The 22,299-nt window shown below is 47.7% G+C and overlaps 1 protein-coding gene across 1 annotated transcript in view; it reads left to right on the forward strand.

Moving 5' to 3' along the window:
* LOC310784131 (myocyte-specific enhancer factor 2C-like) overlaps nt 1–22,299 on the forward strand; it is an 89,974-nt gene that overhangs the window by 17,558 nt on the left and 50,117 nt on the right. Inside the window, exon 2 of the mRNA XM_083645118.1 lies at nt 15,105–15,317. Coding sequence (XP_083501244.1) covers nt 15,264–15,317 — 54 coding nt within the window. The 5' untranslated portion in view covers nt 15,105–15,263. The remainder of the gene's footprint in view (nt 1–15,104; nt 15,318–22,299) is intronic.

Genomic DNA, 22,299 nt, shown 5'->3' on the forward strand with positions numbered 1-22,299 from the left:
TCTCCCTCTGTCTCTCTCTCACTCTGTCTCTCTCTCCCTCTGTCTCTCTCTCTCTCTGTCTCTCTCTCCCTCTGTCTCTCTCACTCTGTCTCTCTCTCACTCTGTCTCTCTCTCACTCTGTCTCTCTCTCTCTCTCTCTCTCTCTCTCTCTCCCTCTGTCTCTCTCACTCTGTCTCTCTCTCCCTCTGTCTCTCTCTCACTCTGTCTCTCTCTCTCTCTCTCCCTCTGTCTCTCTCACTCTGTGTCTCTCTCTCTCTCTCTGTCTCTCACTCTCTCTCTCTCTCTCTCTCTCCCTCTGTCTCTCTCTCTGTCTCTCTCTCTCTCTGTCTCTCACTCTCTCTCTCTCTCTCTCTCTCTCTCTGTCTCTCACTCTGTCTCTCTCTCTCTCTGTCTCTCACTCTGTCTCTCTCTCTCTTGCTCGTGGGGGTTAAGTAACAGTACGCTTTATCAGATCAGGGGCTGAGGTCTCTTTCAAACCTCGCTCTCTGCCATCTTGATTTTGTGCAGCTGTGCAGACTCTTTAATCATACGCTATCTTTTTTCACTCTCCCTCCCCTCCCTCTCCTCCCTCCTCATCGCCCTCCCCTCCATCTCCTCCCTTCTCCTCGTCCTCCCTCCTCCCTTAACATATGTTAATTGGCTGCTTTCTGTGACAAATTACGAGCTCTGGCTTTGATGAGGTCGGCTTGTGATGGTGCGGGGAGTGGAGTACAGTGGAGCTGCCAGACCCTCGCCGGTTCCCCCTTAACCACTCCAAACAGGAGCGCGGCACCCAGCCGATGAGTAATGAGAGGCTTGGCCTGGGTCTGGCCCAGCTCTGGCCTTGGTGGGGCCACTCCCCTAAACAGAGGCTGATCTGTAGGTACTGTATGCCGCCACACGCCCTCCACACTCCATACAACCTTTCTGCTCATGCACCCCACCACCAGCGCTCCTCTGGGAACTGTACAGCACTGTGCCACTGCTTTACACCCAGGGTTATAGGCAGTAACGCAATACATGTATTTAAAATACAGTATTTAAAATACAAAACGTCGCTGTCGGGCGGAAACCTTGTATCTCCAATTCCTTTTTTTTTCTTTTTCTTTTCATAAATTGATTTTGTGGGTACCCCAAAATAACCTGTGAAGTTTCTGGTACTTTGGACCAGCGATGTTATGGACACTGGTTATTAATGTTGTTACTATTACACTATGTTAAAATTTGAATGTTTTTTCTTCCTTGTGAAAAATAGTTTCTTTGGAGATACAAGTTTTCCGACCGACAGCGACGGAAATATGAGTAACTGTATTCCATTGCAGTTACAGTTAAAATTGGTGGTATTCTGAATGCAGTCTTTAAAAATAGATTTTATTTGTTCTCAAATTCATATGCCTGCCTCACACCACAAGAGAATGGCAATGTCGGAGGAGACACACAGCCAGGACACTGTCAGGAATGTGTTTTTGACGTGGAAATATAACACATTTGACTTACAAACATGCTGAAGAAGAGGTCGCAACATCACATCAGTGCGCGTCATAACCGCATTGCCCTCGCGTTTGCGTACATTCAGAGCACAGCGCAGCAAGACAATTTTGAAGTATTCCAAAAGGAATCCAAAATAATTTAGAATACATTACATAACTTGAGTAATCTAATGGAATACATTACCAATTACATTTTAGGGCATGTATTCAGTAATCTGTGTAGTGGAATACATTTGAAAAGTAACCCTCCCAACACTGTTTACAGTTTTACTGTGCTTCCAAAGATTCTGATTTTAAAAGTTTTTGTATGGCATAGTGGGCCCTATTCTCCCACAGGCCTTCGGCACTAAAACGGGCCTTAACCGCAAAAAAACGTGCCTTGCGCCTGTTTTGGGACGATATCAATATGGCTTTACGCTGCCAAATGCGCTTTAGGCCGAATGGGCGTGGCGCAGTCCCAGAATGGGCCAAAGTGGGCGTGTCGGCCTTAAATCTCGGCGTACTGATATCTTGGCACCTGCCTTAAATTTAGCGCTTTGCGCCTTTGAAAACCAGGCCTATTCACTGCGCCAGTGCACTTGTGCCTCTCCCCTGTCACCCTTCTCTGTCTCTCTCTGAAACCAGGCCTATTCAGTGCGCCAGTGCTCTTCTGCCTCTGAGTCACCCTTCTCTCTCTCTCTCTGACTCCCTCGCTCAAACAGACACAACACATAGCAGCACCCAGCTTCCCATAGGAAATAGCAGTTGTAAGTTTACTGCCTGTGAATGTCCACTCCCAGCATGCAATTGGGTCCTCCATTTCGCTACTAAATAGAGCCGAAATAGATATAAAAGGTAGATCTAAAATAATGTGTAATGGTAAGACAACCTGCAATTGTCGAACATTTCAATATTGGACCAAATAAAACATGAAATGAAACACCACCCTATGTGAAACATATATGTCCTCTTGAGCCTATATATACCCTGTGTGGATTTAACGTGATTTAGGTAAGTGACAGCGGAACGCGCTTCGGAAGCTTCTACTGTCATCTGCTATACTGTGATGTGCGCTCCAATAACTTCGCCCTACTCCACATTTAGTTTTACAATAAATACACATTTATGCAATGACTTTACATAATGTAGGGTATATTTATGTGCATCATTCTACCTGCAGCAGGGGAGAGAAAACGATATCTTTCTGGACAAACTTTCACCAATCTAATAGGCTATATTTTTCTAGCTGATGCGTTTAGTACATTATTTTCACTTTGATCTTGCTATAGTGTAGCGTATTTACATGCTTGCAGTATTGAAACTGCAGTTAGATTGGTTTGAGAAGCATAATAATATGGAATAATAGCCTATAATGCAGACAGACAGGCTGGATGAAGGGAGGGGGGGGGGGGGGCAGAGCGTTTGGCTTTCGTCTGGTTTTGCGGGATCACTGGAATTGGAGCTAAAAAGGCAAGCGTGCGATTCGTTTATTGCACTTATCCAATGAGCATGACGGTGCATAATTTTACGCCTAAAAGGCGTGGTTGTAATGCTTTGGGCTGCATCTAGCGCCAGCACGACGATATCAAGTGCGCCTTTCCACGCCCACTGCTTTGATCTGCGCCTGCCGCTCGGCCTAGAAACTGCGCCGATGCAACGATAGGGGCCCTTGTGTCTGTTATGTACTCTTTATTTTATTTGAGAGAGGGAGAAATACACTTTGCAACGGCTCAATCACTTGTTTTAGTGTTTGCCTTTGATTTGTTTGTCTTATTGTGTTTTCAGATCACCAAGTTCGACTTGAAACCGTGCAAAGGGGGAACATAAATTATAGATGCAGGGCATACAACTTGTGTCTCAAGTTTACATTGAGTGTGTGTGTCTGTGTGTGTGTGTGTGTGTGTGTGTGTGTGTGCGTGTGTGCGTGCGTGTGTGTGTGTGTGTGTGTGTGTGTGTGTGTGTGTGTGTGTGTGTGTGTGTCTGTGTGTGTGTGTGTGTGTGTGCGCGCGCCTCTGTGGTGGAGAGACACTGCCTGGAAACATTACACCAGCCTTGCTTAAACAAACACTAACAGTGGAACAATCTCTGTTTAATGATGCAGAGCATCAACAGGGCAACAATGCTCACCAATAATCAGCACAATCAGCTTGTGGTGAGCAGAAGAGGGAAGAGCGACCCTGACATCATGCTGGCAGAACTTTTATTTTTTTGGGGGGGGGGGGGGTTTGGAATCTTTTTTTTTTTTATAACTTTTTTTATTGGTCATAGACAGGGGTTTGGAATCTGACTCGTTCCCTTCATCTATCCTATACCTTTTCTACCCACATCTTGTCTCTTGCGCTCTCTCTCTTGCTCTCTCTCTGTCACCATCCCTCTCTCCCGACTCCACGATCTAGGTTACTCGGTTTCCTAGCGGAGCACAGGGACCGGAGGAGAGAGAGAGAGGGAGAGAGAGAGAGAGAGAAACAGAAGGTCGAATCTATGAAGGACATCCTTGTTGAAGTGTGCAACCTTCTACTTCTCTGCAAATTACCGGCACACGCCATACAAAGCTGTGGCTCTCACTTCAGCTCAGCAAGGCTGTGACCATGAGGCGTAACGCTGTGGAGTGTCACCTAATAAACAGGGAGGACATGTTGTTCACAGATTAAGCCCTTTATGATTTTGTCGTTCTTTTGCTGTCTGTAGGTTCATCTGTTCCATCAGTGCTTCCGCACACACACAAACACACACACACGCACATGCACACACACACGCACACACACACACACACACACACATGCACCCAGTGAACGACAGAGTGACACCGGTGACACTGGTCTTGATTAGTCTGTTTTATTGATTTATTTACATTTTCTAATTGGAGACACTCTTGCCCCCCCCACTCTCTCACCATAGGTAACATACAGTATGTCTTAACAGTTGGGGGGGGGGTCACTGAGGTTAGTCTATTCCCTGTGTGTTACAGATGGCACATTATTATTATGCTAGCTTTTTTTCTTTTCTTTAGAAGGTGTTCCCGTCTTATCAGGTTCAATATTTGCATGTTATCGCCTAGACTTCAAAAACAATAATGTCACGTAATAGTATAATTGCGGTATTCAAATTTGCTGAACAACTTGTAGGCGAGCTAGCGTGCACACACATGCCCAACAAGTTCACACACAGACACCCACACACCCACACATGCACGCACACTTACAAAGGTGACAAAAAGGAGCCGGTGGAGAAAAATAGGAAGTAAGCCGGCGGCGCCCGCATGGTTGCATGAGGGTTAGCCATGTTAGCATTAGCCTGCGGGCCTTAATTGAGGCCAGGAGGGAGCACTTAATAATTGCTGTCAGAAGATCAAATTTAATTCTCCTCTCTTCACAGCCACCACTGCTGTAGGGTAGAGTGAAACAAATTGTCATCAGAGATTTCTAAACGAACAAAGCTTTTAATTAGGGTGATTAGAATGCTGTGGCAAAGAAAGAGAGTAAGGGCGGGGGGGGGGGGCTTGTGATGAAATCATCAGTGGAGTGTCTAACCATGTTGTCTGGTGTTGATGCTTGGGGGGGGGGGTTGCTGTAGTTGAACACAGAGCGCGTGGCCCGGCACCTATAGGTCGTAGCCTCTGTCTTAGACCCCCACGTGCACGCACACTCACCCCGCCCTGCTGGAGAGCATTGCCGACATCCTGAGACATTGTCATATGGCAGGAACATAATTGGGTGAATATGTCAGTGCTTTGTGTGTTCTAAGTGACATGACTCCCGGCGGCTCCTGTGGGGGCTGGCTGCTCATTGAAGGTTTTATACAGTAATTCCCGTGCATTGTTTCTCGTGTTCATTTCTTTATTTTTTCTTTTTCTTTTTGTTGTTGTACTGTATGAAATATGTCTCATAAATTGCGTTGGATGATGTGATTTGATGAATAAGCTGTAAAGATGTATGCACAGAGGGAAATGCCTATGTGTGCAGGGGTGGGAAGAGTACAAAAAAACCTACTCAAGTAGTACTGTTACTTAAAAAAAACGTCGAAATAGCTTTGTTTTCTCATTCTCTTCAAGTTCATCCTCAACTTCAACCAAATCTGATGGGGATTCAGTTGAATTTATGTCTGCAGAGGTGTTTTCTAACTCATCTGCCTCTATTTCCTTTGTGATTAAGTGCCAACATATTCTCATTGCTTTCTGACTGGCCCCTCGTTCGCCTTCGGGTGTAGTGTTGAATCCCAAAGCATTTGACACAAAGTACATTAATTACAATTACTCACGTTACTGTAATTGAGTAGCTTTTTTTGTGTAGTTGTACTTTTTTAGTATTTTTTTAAATCAGCAATTGTACTTTTACTTGAGAAATCTTTGCTTGATGTAATGTAATTTCGCAATTAAAGTACAAGTAAAATTACTGATTTTGAAAATACACAAAGTACACAAAGAAGCTACTCAATTACAGCAATGCGAGTAATTCTAATTAGTTACTGTGTGCGTGCGTGTGTGCGTGCGTGCGTTCATTTTCTGTTCCACTCCTTCAGTGTGGACATCTGTGTGGTGGTTGCTTACACCTGGGTGCTGTAGTGTACGTGGCAACATATGAATAGAGGCGGTGGTTTACACACATTGGAAAACATGACCGCCAGCACAGCTTGCTAAATGACAATGGTTGGACAGAAGCTTGAAAGTTTGAGAGAGAGAGAGAAGTGAAAGAAGAAATGTTGCCTTGTTGATTAAGTGAAACTAAAGTCAAGTTATTTGGCTTTCAACGTCGGTTGCATTCGTCACCACAATCCGCACTACTTCCATGTTGAAAAAACCACCTCAATACCTTTCATTTTGCCCTTTGCCCATCTCCTCCCTGCTTTGCACCGTGTGCTGTGCTGTCTTTACGGACTGGCTGGTCTTTGCTTTTTGTTCTGTATGCTCGATCTTTCCTATCTCTGCTTTACTTGAACATGTCCATCGCCCCTCCTTTTGCTCATGCCATGGAAAGACTGAACGCACTCAATGGTGATTCACTCCAGTCTTTCCGGGGCCTCTGCGAATTGTGGCTCGCCCTGACTTCTGCTTTTTCTTCTCTTCTCCTTTTTTTCTGATACCTCTTTTTCCACTTTGGCACCAGGGTCTGTGTGTGGCAGGTTTGTCATTGCCGCCCTATGTTTATCTGTTTATCACGTCTTGTGGACATAAGCCACTAGCTGTCACAACAGCAAAACAGCTGACCATCGACAGGGAATGTCTTGTTAACCACTGTGGCTACTCTCTCTGTCTCTCTCTCTCTGTCTCTCTCTCTCTGTCTCCCTCTCTCTCCCTCCCTCTCTCTCTATCTGTCTGTCTCACTCTCACGTGCGCCCTCTTGCCTGTCTGCCTTTGGCCTGGCAGCTGCAGCTTTGCAGCCCTTGGCCTCCTTTCAAAGGGGAGGTTGACGCATCGTGTCAAGTCCCTTCGTCCTTGGGGAAGTCAGCAATGGGCTATGGAAAGATGGCTCTCACCTGTCTCCATGCTGGCTCTGACGGATGGCTACCTGTCTCCATTGCGGCTCTGATGGCCCCGAGGCCCCTGTTCTGTTTGCCGGTGCTGAGTGAGAACCACAGCTGCCCAAACGAACAGCTCCCTCTCCCTACCCTGCTCCTCATCATACTTCCCCCCAGTCCATAATATCACAGGACTAAACTAGGCAAAACTGTCCTTTTTACAACTAAATACCGAAATATCTAACTGAATAAATGAATATAGCACTCCATTACCTCAAAGTCATACACGGTTTCTATCCAAGGTTTCTTATATAGGTGACTTTCTCACACAACTGCGATTTGAGAAGACACCACTGGGTAGAAAATGGATTTCCTTTGGTCCCCGTAATAGAATGCCACAAAGACATAGTGGGTGGGCTAGTAGGAAATACTTTGCCAGTTCCATTGATTAAATAAGTTACAAGACAAATAAATTCAACGTTGTAAGATGTTTGACAATTCTTTTATATTACAGATTTGATTAAGTTTATCTAAGTATTTTTAGACTAGAATTTACATGAAAAGCTGACACATCAGAAGCAAATTTAGACACATCATCTTCCCTGTATTCTCTCTCCTATTTTTTTTAGTTTCTTTTGTATCCACTTTGAAGGCAGGTGTTATTTTCTCTTAACAACGGCTCTTTCAGTGGGAGAGAGGCAGTTCAGTTTCCAAATGTAAAAAAAAGCAATTTCTAGCTGACTGCTGTTGCTGGAGGACAACCATCGAGGCTGAGGTGCTGAAAGGATGGCCTGAAATGCATACGTGAAAATGCTTTTCTCAAAGCGAATATTTTTATATGAAGATTGATTTTTAATGTCTGTGGTCTTTTCTTCAAAATATATATTTTCAGACAGAACTACAGTAGAGGGCATTTTGTACAGTGCATACCTCCACCATGCCCATTGCCACGCTACCTTTTGGCTAGTGGGGGCGCAGAAAGTTGATCAGTTTGTCCTTGGACCTTGACCAGCCTTTTGACAAAGTTTTGTGGTTTTACGTGAATCCGTTTGGAAGGTAGGCACCTTCATGTGATTGACCATGCCCATTGTCACACCCACTTTTGTGGAAACATAATCAGTTCTAAGTTGGCCCATGACTTGCTTTTCTACACAGTTTTGTGCAAATCCGTTCATAACTATTTGAGAATGTGGACAGACAGACAAACAGACCTCTCGGCCAACTCCTGTTGGCGGAGATAATAAACATTTTTTTGCACAGTCATACGTTTTCTTTTCCCTCTCACTTTGTTTCTTCTTCAACCATGGACAGCATCGTGATTATTTTTTTGCTGAAAAGATTCCCCTAAAAGTATTTGGGCCTTTCGTTATATAAAGGCAAAGACCTCAAAGCCATATTTCAGGGAACTTTCAGGGAGAGTCAAACCTAAAATGATCTCCCAAGCAGATCCAGAAAGCATGTTGTTTGTGTTTATCTCTTCTTTGCATGTCTTCTGCTGTAGGAGATGTTAGGGAAGAGAAAGCATGTCTTTTCTGTTTATCTCTTCTTTGCATGTCTTCTGCTGTAGATGTTAGGGAAGAGAAAGCATGTCTTTTCTGTTTATCTCTTCTTTGCATGTCTTCTGCTGTAGATGTTAGGGAAGAGAAAGCATGTTGTTTCTGTTTATCTCTTCTTTGCATGTCTTCTGCTGTAGATGTTAGGGAAGAGAAAGCATGTCTTTTCTGTTTATCTCTTCTTTGCATGTCTTCTGCTGTAGATGTTAGGGAAGAGAAAGCATGTTGTTTCTGTTTATCTCTTCTTTGCATGTCTTCTGCTGTAGATGTTAGGGAAGAGAAAGCATGTCTTTTCTGTTTATCTCTTCTTTGCATGTCTTCTGCTGTAGATGTTAGGGAAGAGAAAGCATGTTGTTTGTGTTTATCTCTTCTTTGCATGTCTTCTGCTGTAGATGTTAGGGAAGAGAAAGCATGTCTTTTCTGTTTATCTCTTCTTTGCATGTCTTCTGCTGTAGATGTTAGGGAAGAGAAAGCATGTTGTTTCTGTTTATCTCTTCTTTGCATGTCTTCTGCTGTAGATGTTAGGGAAGAGAAAGCATGTCTTTTCTGTTTATCTCTTCTTTGCATGTCTTCTGCTGTAGATGTTAGGGAAGAGAAAGCATGTTGTTTGTGTTTATCTCTTCTTTGCATGTCTTCTGCTGTAGGAGATGTTAGGTTAGAGTGACGAGTTTTGATTCCCAATTTCTGCTCTGTGGACAGAGTGATTTAGGGAAGGAAGCACCTTTAGCACCTTTGATTGTCTGTGGCTGCTGATGTCACATCCTTCCGCTGAGCTGGCTGTGTGTGTGTGTGTGTGTGTGTGTGTGTCTGTGTCTGTGTCTGTGTGTGTGTGTGTGTGTGTGTGTGTTTCCTGTCTCTCTGTCCTCCAAGACCCCGGGGCAGAGCTGTTGGATGGGGCAGAGCAGAGCAGTGCTGCTAGAGTCTCATTAGTATGGAAATCAATCAGTTTTAAGTTGAGAAATTGGGCGAATTGGGGTTTGTGGGGAATTGAGAGCTCAACTTATAGCGCTTGAGCTGCTACTTATAACGATATACTTTGTTCCATAATGTCAATCACACTTACGGATGCTTGGCACTGTATATAAAACTTACGCCAACCACAGGCAATTGGCTGAGTTTCCTGCTCATCAATAGACAGCTGTCGCAGTTCTAAGGGACATGGAGATTGGAAATAGAATACATGTGAAACCATCTCTGTCTCGCTAATGATCCACCTAAACCATGAGCTAATAGTGAGAGACAGGTGAAGACATATTCCCCAACACACACACACAAGCGCGCGCACGCACACACACACACACACACACACACACACACACACACACACACACACACACGCACCGCAGCCTCTCAATTTCAAAAGTTTTAGCGAGAACGCACAGGGGGAAAGAAAAAGAGCAAGAATGAGCACATTATACGATGATCCACTGCTATCAGCCTAATCCCCAGATGTGCATGTTGCTAATCTCTTTAGCTGCTAACATGTTAAATTAGCCCTAATATCTGCTGTGATTCACAGCCATAGAGGCCCACCTACGCGTGGGCTACAGTCCAGGTTTAGGTCACTCTACCCCCCCTGCTCCCCCCGGCACTCGTAAAGGATACAGACATTAAGGGTGGGGGTGGGTGGAGGAGAGAGAGGGGGGGGGGGGGGGGGCAGCAGTGATAGCCATTCGTCACCCTGCCTATCTCGCTCTGACAGATGGGGCGTGCGATGTGCCACACAGAGGAGTCACTGCCTGTAATGACATTAGAGGCACAATGAGACCTGGTACACACTTTTCTGTCCCCCCCCCCCCCTCTGACTGGCCATCGGATCAGTCCTCCTCTCGTCTCTGCTGCCATACCTCCATCCATCCTTACAGGAGATAAAGTGCTGCCTGCTCCTCTTCCTCCCTCCAAAGCACACGCACGCACGCTCACAGAGAGGTGTGCACAAACACGTTCACACCTATATACCCACACCGGCGCACATACCTGTATATACAGAAAAACGCACACAAGAAGAAGAAAAAGTCATTTTCTCTGGATTTGAAGGAAAAAAAATCTTCCACCCAAATACTCGACAGAAAAACGGAGCCCTGCAAGTGTGTACTCACATTCAGATTGTATTTGGAAAATATTAAAGCGCGTTTTTTTTCTCTCTCTCGTCATCCTCTTGAAGGAAATGGGAGTTTATTTAAAAAGAGAGAGCGTTTATTTAATGTAGCATACACCTCCTAAAAGGTTTACTTACTGCACTGTAATATGTTATTTCAAATCCTCACAACCACATTTCCTAGGAGGATAGGGGATCCTGGCGTTATATATTTTTTTCTCAGGACACATGCTATTACCAAATGTGTTGCAGATGTACCGTGAGCCGAGGCGGTGCTGCCGAGGCGGGGTTTCTTGGAAAAACATCGGCAATCCTGTCATGATAAATCACCTTGCCCAATTTGCTATAACGTGTAGAATTAGGATTCGGGAATATCGGTGTCAGCAGAATTCTGCACACAGTGTGTGTGTGTTTACAGGAGCGCTAGTTTTGGTTTTATCCCGGCCTTCACAGTTCTCTGAATGCAGAAATAATCTGATAGATGAGGGTGTGCGCAACTCTAGTTCTTGGAATGGAAGAACGTGTGCATTTCTTCTCCGTCACGATCTCCCATCCCTCCTCCTGTGCTAACAAAACCTTCTCCGCGTCGTGTGCACCACGCAGCTGTCTTTCAGAGTGACGAATTAGTCCTGCGAATGAGTCAAGGTAAAGTTGCTCTTTTTTTTGCCGCCCTCTTTGATACAGTGGAGACTCGTCTTCGGTGTCTGTCCTCAATAACAAAGCCACATTAACAAGCACCCTACAGACCGTCTATTAGAATGTGAAAAAGCGCCATGTGCTGTATATTAGTTTTTAGTGACTAAACACTTGGGAGAGAGGCGACCTAGAATCAAGCCTTGTGGTGCACTGAGTGTATGTGTTCTCATCGTCCTCTCAGCTCCACTTCTGAGAGAGGAGAGAGAGAGAGAGAGAGAGAGAATGCTCATTAGATTCTATGTGCTGAATCGCTGCTCCCTCTCCATCTCTCCCATCCTCCCCCCACCCTTCATCCCCCTCTCTCTCTCTCTCCCTCTCTCGCTTCCTCTCTCTCTCTCTCTCGCTCTCTCTCCGTCCGTCTGCTTAACAGATGGGAGGGTCGTGGGTACAGCTCTTCCCCTCCCCCTGGAGAGGCCCGGTGCCTGTTCAAAAAGATCCCTCTTTCTGCTTCCCTCCGTTTCCCTTCTCTTTCTCTCCGTTCCTCTGTTTCTCTGTGCTCCCTCTCTCTCTCTCTCTCTCTATCTCTCTCTCCTCCATTGTCACCTCCCCAACTCAAAGCACAGAGAGATGGGACCCAGGATATGGAAAACAAGCAGAGGAGCAGCCACTCGCCCCTCTGCTCGGTGCCAGTGTGCTCTCTGACCTTAGTAGCCCCCCCCCCTCCCCCTGCTCATGCCAAACCCCCCTTCCCTCCAGTTACCATGCCATTCATACGAATGCAGCATAAAGCACATACCATGAGACAGGTTCGGAGATAAAGAGGCAAACATCTTTTTGGTTTGTTCTTCCCTCTGCACACCTCGTTCCCTCCCTCCCTACGCCTCACTTTGCGATTAGTAAATTGGCTTAATGTGTTAAAGCTCGTTAGTTCTCTCTCTCTCTCTCCCTCCCTCTCTCCCTCCCTCCCTCTCTCTCTCCCTCTCTCTGTGTGCGTCTTCATTCTCTCTCGCTCCGACCCCCCTTCCCCGCCCCCTGGCTTTATTTGCCCTCTCAAGGTCAGGTGTCGGTGTCAGTGTCTCGCAGAAATTCCCCGCTGCGGCCGGCTGCCCTGTGCCGGTGTGACCGCGCTCAGCGAGCGGCGCGTGCTGCTGCATTTCCCTCTGTTCTCCGCTGTCTGTCTGCACGCCGGCGTCACAAGGCTAAATTGGATTGAGTGGCTCAGTGCTAATCTGCTAAGTTAGAACTGATGCACCGCCGTCCCCGCTCTCCGCCACGAGGGAAGGATAGAATAAGGAAGAAGAGGAGAGAGGGAAGAGAGGAGCCCCACGAGGAGGAGGTGGGCACTCACTGTTCTCTTAGCCAGGAGCGAGTCGCCTGGCACTCATATGGCACGGGGGCGGGTGTGAGGGAAGGAGGGAGGGGTGGTGTTGTTGGTGTGGGGGTGAAGTGGGGATGGAGGGAACACGTTGTTGTGTAGGAGGAGGTAGAGGAGGCAAGAGTGAGAAGAGGTGGGGGGGGGGGGGACTAAGCGGCAGCAGAACCTCACCTCGGGGAGCGTTGGCTGGGAGCGCTGGGAGCCGAAGCAGGGATTAAATGTTCAGGACACGGGTTTAGTTTTAGTGTTAATGTTACGTAAGGCCTCAGGTGTTGCCCCAGCGCCTGTTGACATTGACAGGCTCGGCTCAGCGGGCTGTGGGAGGGAGCAGGCAGGGATGGCAGAGGGTAACGCCTCCTTGTTTGGAGCCGTGCCCGGGGCCCGGTAGTGCTGAGGAGGAGACGGGGAGGAGAGGCGATGTGACTGAGGTACGCCTGCTTGATTGATATGCGTGTCTGGCTGTCCTGTGCCCAGCGCCTTCGTGTTGACTTGACTTGTAATCCCAGTTTGTCTGACAACATCCTTCCTCTTTTCCCCTTCTTTTATTTGTTATTTCTAAGGGGGCAGCTCTTTGTTTTTCTCTCTGTAGATGGGTGTGTTTGTGCAGAGCAATGCTAAACTGTTTTGGATAGCCTCTGAAGAGCTGCCACACACTTATTTTAGATCTTGTTGTTATTATGATGGTGCAGTCCGGCTGTTGCAAAAGATTTCTCTCCCCACATTTGTGGGCGTATCCCAAACCATCAACCCAGGAAGTTGCATGTTTGTTTGTTTCAGAAAATAATAAAATAATATCCTTTAGTGTCTATAGTGGTAATCCAAGGTTGACTACATTTAACCCCCACTAACTCTTCTAGATGCCCATAATTGTGACTCAATAGAACAGGTACATTGAGTCAGTGTTTTCTGTTGCAAGTGACATGATCTATTAGTTACTACTGCTACTGTAAACCAGGTCCTGGTCTGTGCCTATAGAGACACACTCTCCCTGGTTGTCCCCATTACGCATTTTCATTATCAACGTCCTCCTCTCTCTAGCACAAGGAGGTCAAGTGCATAGCAATGTGCTGCGCTCACTACAGGGGGTTTGGCGCTTTCTTGTGCTTTCTCATGCATGTTACTCAATAAATACATGGATCCAGGTTAGGGGAACATGAAGAAAAAAAGAACAGGAGGAGGGAAGTGCATTACAACGTGTGTGTGTGTGAGCGCGCGAGTGTGAGAGAGACCGAGGGAGAGAGAGCTAGAGAATATGAGAGAGAGAGAGACTGAGACTGACATGTCTTTTGGTGAAGTCGGTGTCGTCTTCCACATCAATGTCTGATGCTTGTGCTGCCAGGTGCCGGAAATCTGGTTCAGAAAGGAGAGAAGAGAGAAGAAGAAGGGGAAAGTAGAGAAAAAAAAAGAGGCAGGGTAGATGGAAGATTTTTTTTTTATGTGACGGCACTGACAGCTCCCCTGCATTGCACTGAGCTTAAATAATGGGACGCTCATTTGCATAACGAGGGACGTTATCACCTCTACTGTCAAAAGAAAACACAACAACAGTTCTTCTGCTCCTCCCTGAGATAGATTGGGTTGGCCTACTTTAGCACTCTGGAGAGATGCACTAGAGCTCTGGCTTAGCCAAGCTCACACGTGAACATGCACACACACACACACACACAGACACAGACACACACACACACACACACAGACGTCCGCACAAACACACACAGTCACTCGTTCACGCAAACTTTTTGGAGCGCAGCTTTCTTCCTCGCACATGCAGTCCAGCTCAGCAGCCACTGGCCTCAACTGCTCAAACACAGGTACACACAGTCATGCACACACGCACACACACACACGCACGCACGCGCGCACACTCATTGACATACAATATACCCAGCTGGTTCCAGTCCTGTTTTGCAAGTTCATGTTAGAATTTTGGGTTTGATTTCTGGCTCCAAGAAACATCTTTTTACCGTGTTTGAAAAGATCACTCTTGGCTCAATTTCTTCTGCTTTGTTTTGCCATGAACGTGGCAAGACTACGCTAGGTTTTACATCTGTATTCTACCCTGCGACTCCACGTCTGCCATTTTGGAGATGAGCCGGCGCAGATAGAGTAGAAAAAGCCGCGTCTGGCAGCTCCACTGTCAATACAGCGCTGTTTGGTGTGAAGAAACAAAATGTATTTCTCAGTCTGGAGGTAATGTTACAGTGTTGGTGATTAGAGCGTTTAAGTTAGCGGCACTTCCAAAACACTGTCAAACTCTCTGTGAACGAGGCAGGATCCTGACAGTGCTGTCTCCTCTCATAGTCGCTGCCTGGGAGAGAGAGAGAGGAAAAAATGCAAAAAACTGATTTGCATGATATCGACAGTGAAAAACACAGCCGTTCTCACAACATTGTTGACAGATTCTTTGTCTTTCTTCACCCTCCCTTGTGGCTGCCATGATGCCACTTTTATTATTTTTTTCTCTCAGTATTTTGCCATATTTCATTTCGCTTAATGCTTCTCCTCCACCTCCCCCCCCTCTCTCCCTTTCTCTCTGGCAGGTACGGATGCAGGAATCTTTGAATTGATTGGTGCAAATAGAGAGAAGAGAGAAGAGCGCTAAAGGAAGAGCAGAAGAGGGAAGAGGAGAAAGAAGACGAGAGAGGAGAAGAAAGCATCAAGTTCTTTTGGAAGAGGAGAGAGAGAAAGAGACGGGGACGATGGGGAGGAAAAAGATTCAGATCACGCGGATTATGGATGAACGCAACAGACAGGTGAGTCCCGTGGGGATGGGAGGATGGATGAGTATGAGGGTGGAGGAGAGGAGGGGTGGAGGAGGGGGGAAGGAGAAACACCCTGCACCCCACACAGCCTTCAACAATGAAGGTCTTCTGGGAGTCTCGGCAATATGTGAAGAGGGGGACAGAGAGGTGTATGTGGGGATAGCACAGTTATTGCTTTGGGTAGAAGGGTTACATTGGCTTATAATGGCAAGGTTGTTTCCCTTAAATCTAACAAACCGGGCGTCTGGGTAGTCTACAGGTAAAATCAACCACCTACAGTACCACCGCCAAGACCAGGTTCAATTCCTGCAGCGGTACTTCTGGCTTGGTCAGAACAGGCACAATTGGCCATGTCTGCAAGTGGGAAGCCGGCGGGGTATGAGTCCTGGTCGCTGCAGTAGTTTTTTTTTTTGGGGGGGGGGAGGGGAACTGGGGGGAATCTCGTGATCCTCCCATGTGCTATGTTCAGCCGAGGAAACTCCTCCTCACTGTCAGGTGAAAAGAAGTGGCTGGCGACTGCGCATGTATCTGAGGAAGCATGTGCTAGTCTACGGCTCTCCCCAGATCAGCAGAGGGGGCGGAGCAATGACTGGGACAGCAGGAGGAAATGGCCAAGTACAATTGGGGAGAAAATAGGGGGGGTGGTGGGGGGGGCATGATAAAAAATCCTAAACCAATCTGAGGGTGGCAGGAGGACTTTTGCTTATAAAGGGATTTGCATGAGAACATTTGTAGCTCTCAAATCTCATTCTGCATATCACTGCCCGCTGTGAGGAGGACTGCGGCCTACACACAACTGTAGCACCCTTCACACCCCCATGGGCTCACACCATGCCACCTACTATAGCTCACTGGCAGTGGAATATTACCGTGTGGTGGCGGGGGAGGGTTGGGGGGGGGAGGGGAGGGGTTAACATAGGAGGGGCAGGGTGGTAGAAAACGTCAACAAACAACCAAACAGAGATGGGACGGTCCAAAGTGGCACGTAGCTCGACCCGCCGGACTGGACTGAGCCAAGAGGGCGGAGATGAAGACAAACACTGAAACAGTCTTTTTCTTTGGCTAAATCAGTAACAGAAGGACGGCTGTTAGTTCTCCCTCCGCACAGCAGAACAGATATCGACGCGGCTCGGATGCATTTCAAATCCAGGGGATTAGAAAAGATACATCCCAGTCAAAGCACCAACACAAAAAGCAAAATAGTAGACATTCCTTTCGCAAACAGCTGGCATTACTTGGGCTGCAACTGGAGAGAAAAATGATAAGTTGTGGACAACAGGATTCAGACAACAGCGTCTGCCCGCCTTGTCAGGAAACAGATAGAGACAGACCCCCTCTCTGCCCTGGAGGCCCACAATCGATCACTTCCTGTGGCACAAGTGACCACTGACACTCTGTCAGCTTCCTGGCAGCACAATTGGATCCATACGCTGCTAACGTGGCCCCTGGATCACAGGTCAAACACGCGCGCGCGCACGCACACACACACACACACACACACACACGCACACATACACAACACACACGTCTTATTTTGAACACTGGCCCAGCATATTGGCTCCGTCATGTCTTGGTACTGTACAATATCAATATTTGCGTCACAAACCTTTTGGCAGCATGCTGTATCAAATGAACACAGTCATCTGGCCATTGTAGAGTGACATGAAGAAGCGCTAGGAATCGATCGGGCAACGCAGGAGGCGTCATTGAAGTGGATAGTGACTGCTATCATGGCCGATCTCCGTAACGAGGGTGACTGCACGTAACGAGGGTGACTGCACGTAACGAGGGGACAGAGAGAGGAGGGTGAGAACCAGAGTGCCGCAGATAAAGATGAGTGGTCAGAAGAAGAGCGCATGAAGAAGCGCGCGACTGCCCAACCCTCACACACTGCTCATTACGTTGCCTCAGTAACAGGTTGTCAAAGCTGACCTTACAAGATTAGAGAGTGAGATACAAAGAAAGAGATGCGCCTGTGTGTCGCCCTGTAGACTTATTTGTGTATTTGTTATTGAAAGAGACAGACACACAGTGAGAGAGAGAGAGAGAGAGCAAGGAGGAGGTCACAGAGTTTCAGATGAGGAGGAGAGCTATCGCGTTGCACCAGCGCCCACACTTCCTCCCCACTGTTATCTCAGCCCTTCTCTCTCATCCCACCTTAGACCGGGCTCGCCAGTCGCACCAGGCACTCCGGCTCCCGAGGATAAGGAGCGAGCGAGACAGGAAGGACACCTGGGTGGAATCGATGGCTGAGATATCCGGGCTTTACTTACAGCCAGAGGAGGCAGGAGAGGAGAGGGGAGGAGGAGAGGAGGAGAGGGGAGGAGGAGAGGAGGGGAGGAGAGGAGAGGAGAGGGGAGGAGAGGGGAGGAGGGAAGGAGAGGAGGAGAGGAGAGGAGGAGAGGGGGGGAGGAGGAGAGGAGAGGAGGAGAGGGGAGGAGAGGGGAGGAGGAGAGGAGGGGAGGAGAGGAGAGGAGGGGAGGAGATGAGAGGAGAGGGGAGGGGAGGAGAGGGGAGGAGGAGGGGAGGAGGAGAGGGGAGGAGAGGAGAGGGGAGGAGGAGAGGAGGGGAGGGGAGGAGAGGAGAGGGGAGGAGGAGAGGGGAGGGGAGGAGAGGAGAGGGGGAGAGGGGAGGAGAGGAGAGGGGGGAGGGGGGAGAGGGGAGGGGAGGAGAGGGAGAAGCATGGAGGAGTTCAGGGAAAGGAGAATCAATAATCGCTGGAGTTTGTTGTTTTGCCCTCTGAGATGATAGATTAGTATTTACTTGATCTCTCTTGGTTTTCTGTTGTTTTTGAGTTGAGTAACAAACAGCTCATGCCTGCTGATATGATATCATGGGTCACATGTGGGAAACTTCATCACATGCTCTGTGGGGCAGATGGCATTCAGTGTCATTCAACTTGAGACCTACGTGAATGACATCACCACATTTGAGTTGGTGTAATAGGCGGACATCACAAGACAGAGACAGACACAGTCACAGAAACTTTTTTTTTCCGCCCTCCAGCTTTTATTTTGTCTAAACGGAAGCTCTGGCGTTGCACATTTTCACTTCCTTTTTGAGGAAATGTGCTGGTGCCAAAGCCAAATAAACCTCACATTCTTCACATACTTTTACTGATTTATGTCGAAAAAGCTCTCAGCCCAAAACTTATACCTATGGCCATCTTCTCAAAGTTCTTCTGTACACGACCAACCCTCTTCTTCAGTGCATTGTTGATATGAGTTGATATGATATGACTATCCAACAAGTTTCACAACACATACTGTTCAATAAAACATAGTACAGGGACAACACCCATGCAGCCATCCTAGACAGCCCTATATAGCTATTATTGAAGCCTCGCCCCCCGTCTTCCTACCTGTCTGCATGCCCTCCCTCCTCTGTCCCACAGCCCTCCACTGAGTGGCACCATTCTGTGGGGCTGTCAACGCCACCTCGCCACCCACCGGGCTCCACTGCCCCACTGCCAATCCACCCGCACCACCGTGCCTGCCCTCCCTGCGGCCGGCAGCATCACAGCGGGCACAGGGCCTGACTCTCTCTGGGCGGCCACTTTGGGCTGCCACCCCCAGGCCCCGAAACACTTCCCCAGAGCAGGGGTAGAAGGGTTAGGCCTCCCCGGCGTTGACTGGCTGCCCGGAGCCCTGGACAGTGGGCGGCAGTGTGCGAGAACTGGCTCCAAGCCCCCCGACCACTCAGACCCTCTCCCAGCCCCGGGCACATGAAAGAGCCCCCTGTACCATAAACGCACGGCCTGCAGACAGAGAGCAGACTCTCTCTGGCCCCGGCTCGCACACACACAGAGATAGGCACGCAGACACAAACATACAAGCACACATGCAGGCAAGGATGTGAACACACACACGTGCGCACACACACACACACACACACACACACACACACACACACACACACACATACACATACATACATACACAAACACACACACACACACACACACACACACACACACACACACACACACACATACACATACATACATACACACACACACAAACACACACAAACACACACACACACACACACACACACACACACTGACATAGATTCCAGACATAGACACTCAAACAGATGATATACTCAGACACATACTTAGATGGTGCATTTAGTATCTTGTTTATGCAGTATGGACAAATGCATGCTTGTAAACACATCTATCTCTGGAGTCAGCCATCTTGGGGTCCGGCTAATCTACGGCAATTGGCTCTAATGAGTGTTACCTCTCCAGCCAGAGTACACACAGTGCGCTTAATTTAGGATGTGTGTGTGTGTGTGTGTGTGTGTGTGTGTGTGTGTGTGTGTGTGTGTGTGTGTGTGTGTGTGTGTGTGTGTGTGTGTGTGTGTGTGTGTGTGTGTGTGTGTGTGTGTGTGTGTGTGTGTGTGTGTGTGTGCGTGTGCGTGTGCGTGCATTGCCCTGTGAGGGAAGGTTGGATATGGGGGTCCAGAGGGGAAGGGCCCCAGGGCTAAAGGTTAAACATGGAGCAGGTCATCAGGCACAGGAAGTAAAACAGCGGAAGTCCCCCGACAACGCTCACACACTCACGCACACGTACTTGGAAGATAGAAAAAAATAAAAAAAATAGGTCAAATAAAAAAATGAAATGACATCTTCCTGAATATACCTGTTCTGCATGGAGGCTCTTTTTGTTTCGACGACAAAGCATTCCTCTCCAATCAACAGCATCGGGGTGTGAGAATCAGCTAGTGAAATTAACAGCAGGGAAATAATGAGGCCCACAGGGTAGCTCGTCACCCCTGCACCCCTCCTCCAATTCCCTGTTTCCCACCTTCCAGCATCTCCTGCTTTACCGCAGCACCTGTGTGTTCTATGTTCAGCACCACCAGACCTCACCTGAGAAGGGCTCACTAAGCTCTCACCTCCTGCCTTCTTAAACCTCTGTCTTGTTTTTCCTATCATGTTTTTCACTTGGCTCATTTTGTGCTATATCACCTCACGCTATAATATAGCGTTTTTCCTCCCCTGCGTAGAAAGCGATGGTCTTAATGCTTTGTCTAGCTTCCTGTTGTGTCCCTCCTGTGTGCGTTACAGCGCTCAGCGTGAGCCTCGGTGCCACGACAAATGTTCATCCACCTCAAATGAGTGAAAACGAAGTTATTTTTATCTTTCTGCCCACTAACTCTGGCCTTGCAAAGTAACATCCACTTTTTTTTTAAACCTTTTTTTTTCTCCCTTTTTCTTTTTCAGTCAGTGGATATATCACTTTCCACTTGTGGTTTCTCAGCATAAACAGGAACATACAGAGCAGGAGCAAACCCAGCCATTACACTGCTGTACTGTAGCCTAATCACTAGCTCGCACAAGAGAAGAAATCCAAACTGCCATATATTTTAAGGCACCAATCACTAAAATTGTCATAATTAAAACATCGCTCACTCAATTCCATCTAGGTTAGCTTTCAACCGCGTTGACACTGGTCAACTTCCATTCAGACAATGAACAGAGAAATCTTTGCTGGGCTCTCCGAGTCCACTGCCTCCTGTTCCTGCTGTACTGTACAATGAGGGCACACTGAAAGAAGATGATAAGTGGGGTTTGGAGGGGAGAGAAGAGCATAGCATATATTAGAGGTGGAACAAAGCAGCTTCTGTGGTAATGCCCCTCTTAACAGCTTCTCTGAGCTTCTCTGGCTGTGAGGCCGAGTTCAGGCCCAGGTCTCGTCCCCCTCCACTTATTCCTTCTGCGTAAGCCCATCTCTTCCTGCTTGGCCTCTGACAATGGGATAAGTGTTTGTCTGAAGCCAAGTCGTGCTGCTTAGTAGCTGACTGACGTGCATCTGTGTGTGTGTGTGTGTGTGTGTGTGTGTGTGTGTGTGTGTGTGTGTGTCCCCTTTTGTGTGCTTCTGTGCCCGTGTGTGTGTGTGTGTGTGTGTGTATCCGTGTGTCCATGTTTGGTTTGCTAACCAGCAGCTCTGGGTGCCTGTCTCTCCGCTCCTCCTCTTCCTCCTCCTCCTCCTCCCCCAGGGAAGCTGGGGCAGGCAGGAGGTGGGAAGCAGAAGCGAAGCCATTGTGAAGGGGAAGCCACTGGCCTCTTCCTGTTATGAGAGGAAATGCATACAAATGTGCTTCCTGTGCGTCCGCCCCCTCTCTCTCCTCCTCCTTCCCCCGCCTCCCCCCTCCCTCCCCCACCCCAGCCTCCCCTCTCACCCATGTGCATGTGGCGGAGAATCAGCCGCTCTCCCCTCTCGCCTCTCATCCTATAGGCTGGGCAATTAACCGGAAATGTATCGAAACCGACATTTAGAACCTCTAACCTCATGTCAATTAATTCAATTGATCAATTAATTCAATTATTTAATTTTAATTTGGTTAATACTTTCCCCAATGCGTGCGTTCATGAACTGTCCCCTTGAAAAAAGACTACGTCATGTTCAGTCACGTGCCTCCCCCATCCAACTAACGTCCGTGTTCAGGCGTTCACTCCAAGCAAAGCTGTCGGCATTCATTAATCCTCCTAATCGAGGTAAAAGTTGGATATATTATAATCGTGATGTTGATTTGCAGTCATATCGCCCAGCTCTATCTCTCATCCTTCTGTTTATCCCCAGCATTTTGCTTTTTTCCTCCGTTCCTTGCCTGAGGAGGTGTGACTGGTCAATTCTCTCGAGCTGATCCTGACAAACATGTTTGTGCTTTGAGTCGATCTTGCATGTATTTATGGGAAGGCTGCGTGCATGTTGGAAAGTGAGGGTTCCAGCCTCTAAACACAGCCTACAAGCATGCAATGACTGAATGTTTGAATGGCAAGTGTCCCATTATGCCATGATATAGCTTAAGTCTTCTATCCAAGGTCGCCACACACAAAAAAAGTGTGACAACAAAAACCATGTGTGTGCGTGTGCATGTCTATGTGTGTGTGTGTGTGTATGGGCGGCTGAAGATAGGTTTCACACCCTGGTTCCCAATTTACTGTGAAAAGATACAGCTGGGT

This window comes from Poromitra crassiceps (assembly GCF_964638095.1).
Source record: "Poromitra crassiceps genome assembly, chromosome: 10".
In the NCBI taxonomy this organism is placed as follows: domain Eukaryota; kingdom Metazoa; phylum Chordata; class Actinopteri; order Beryciformes; family Melamphaidae; genus Poromitra; species Poromitra crassiceps.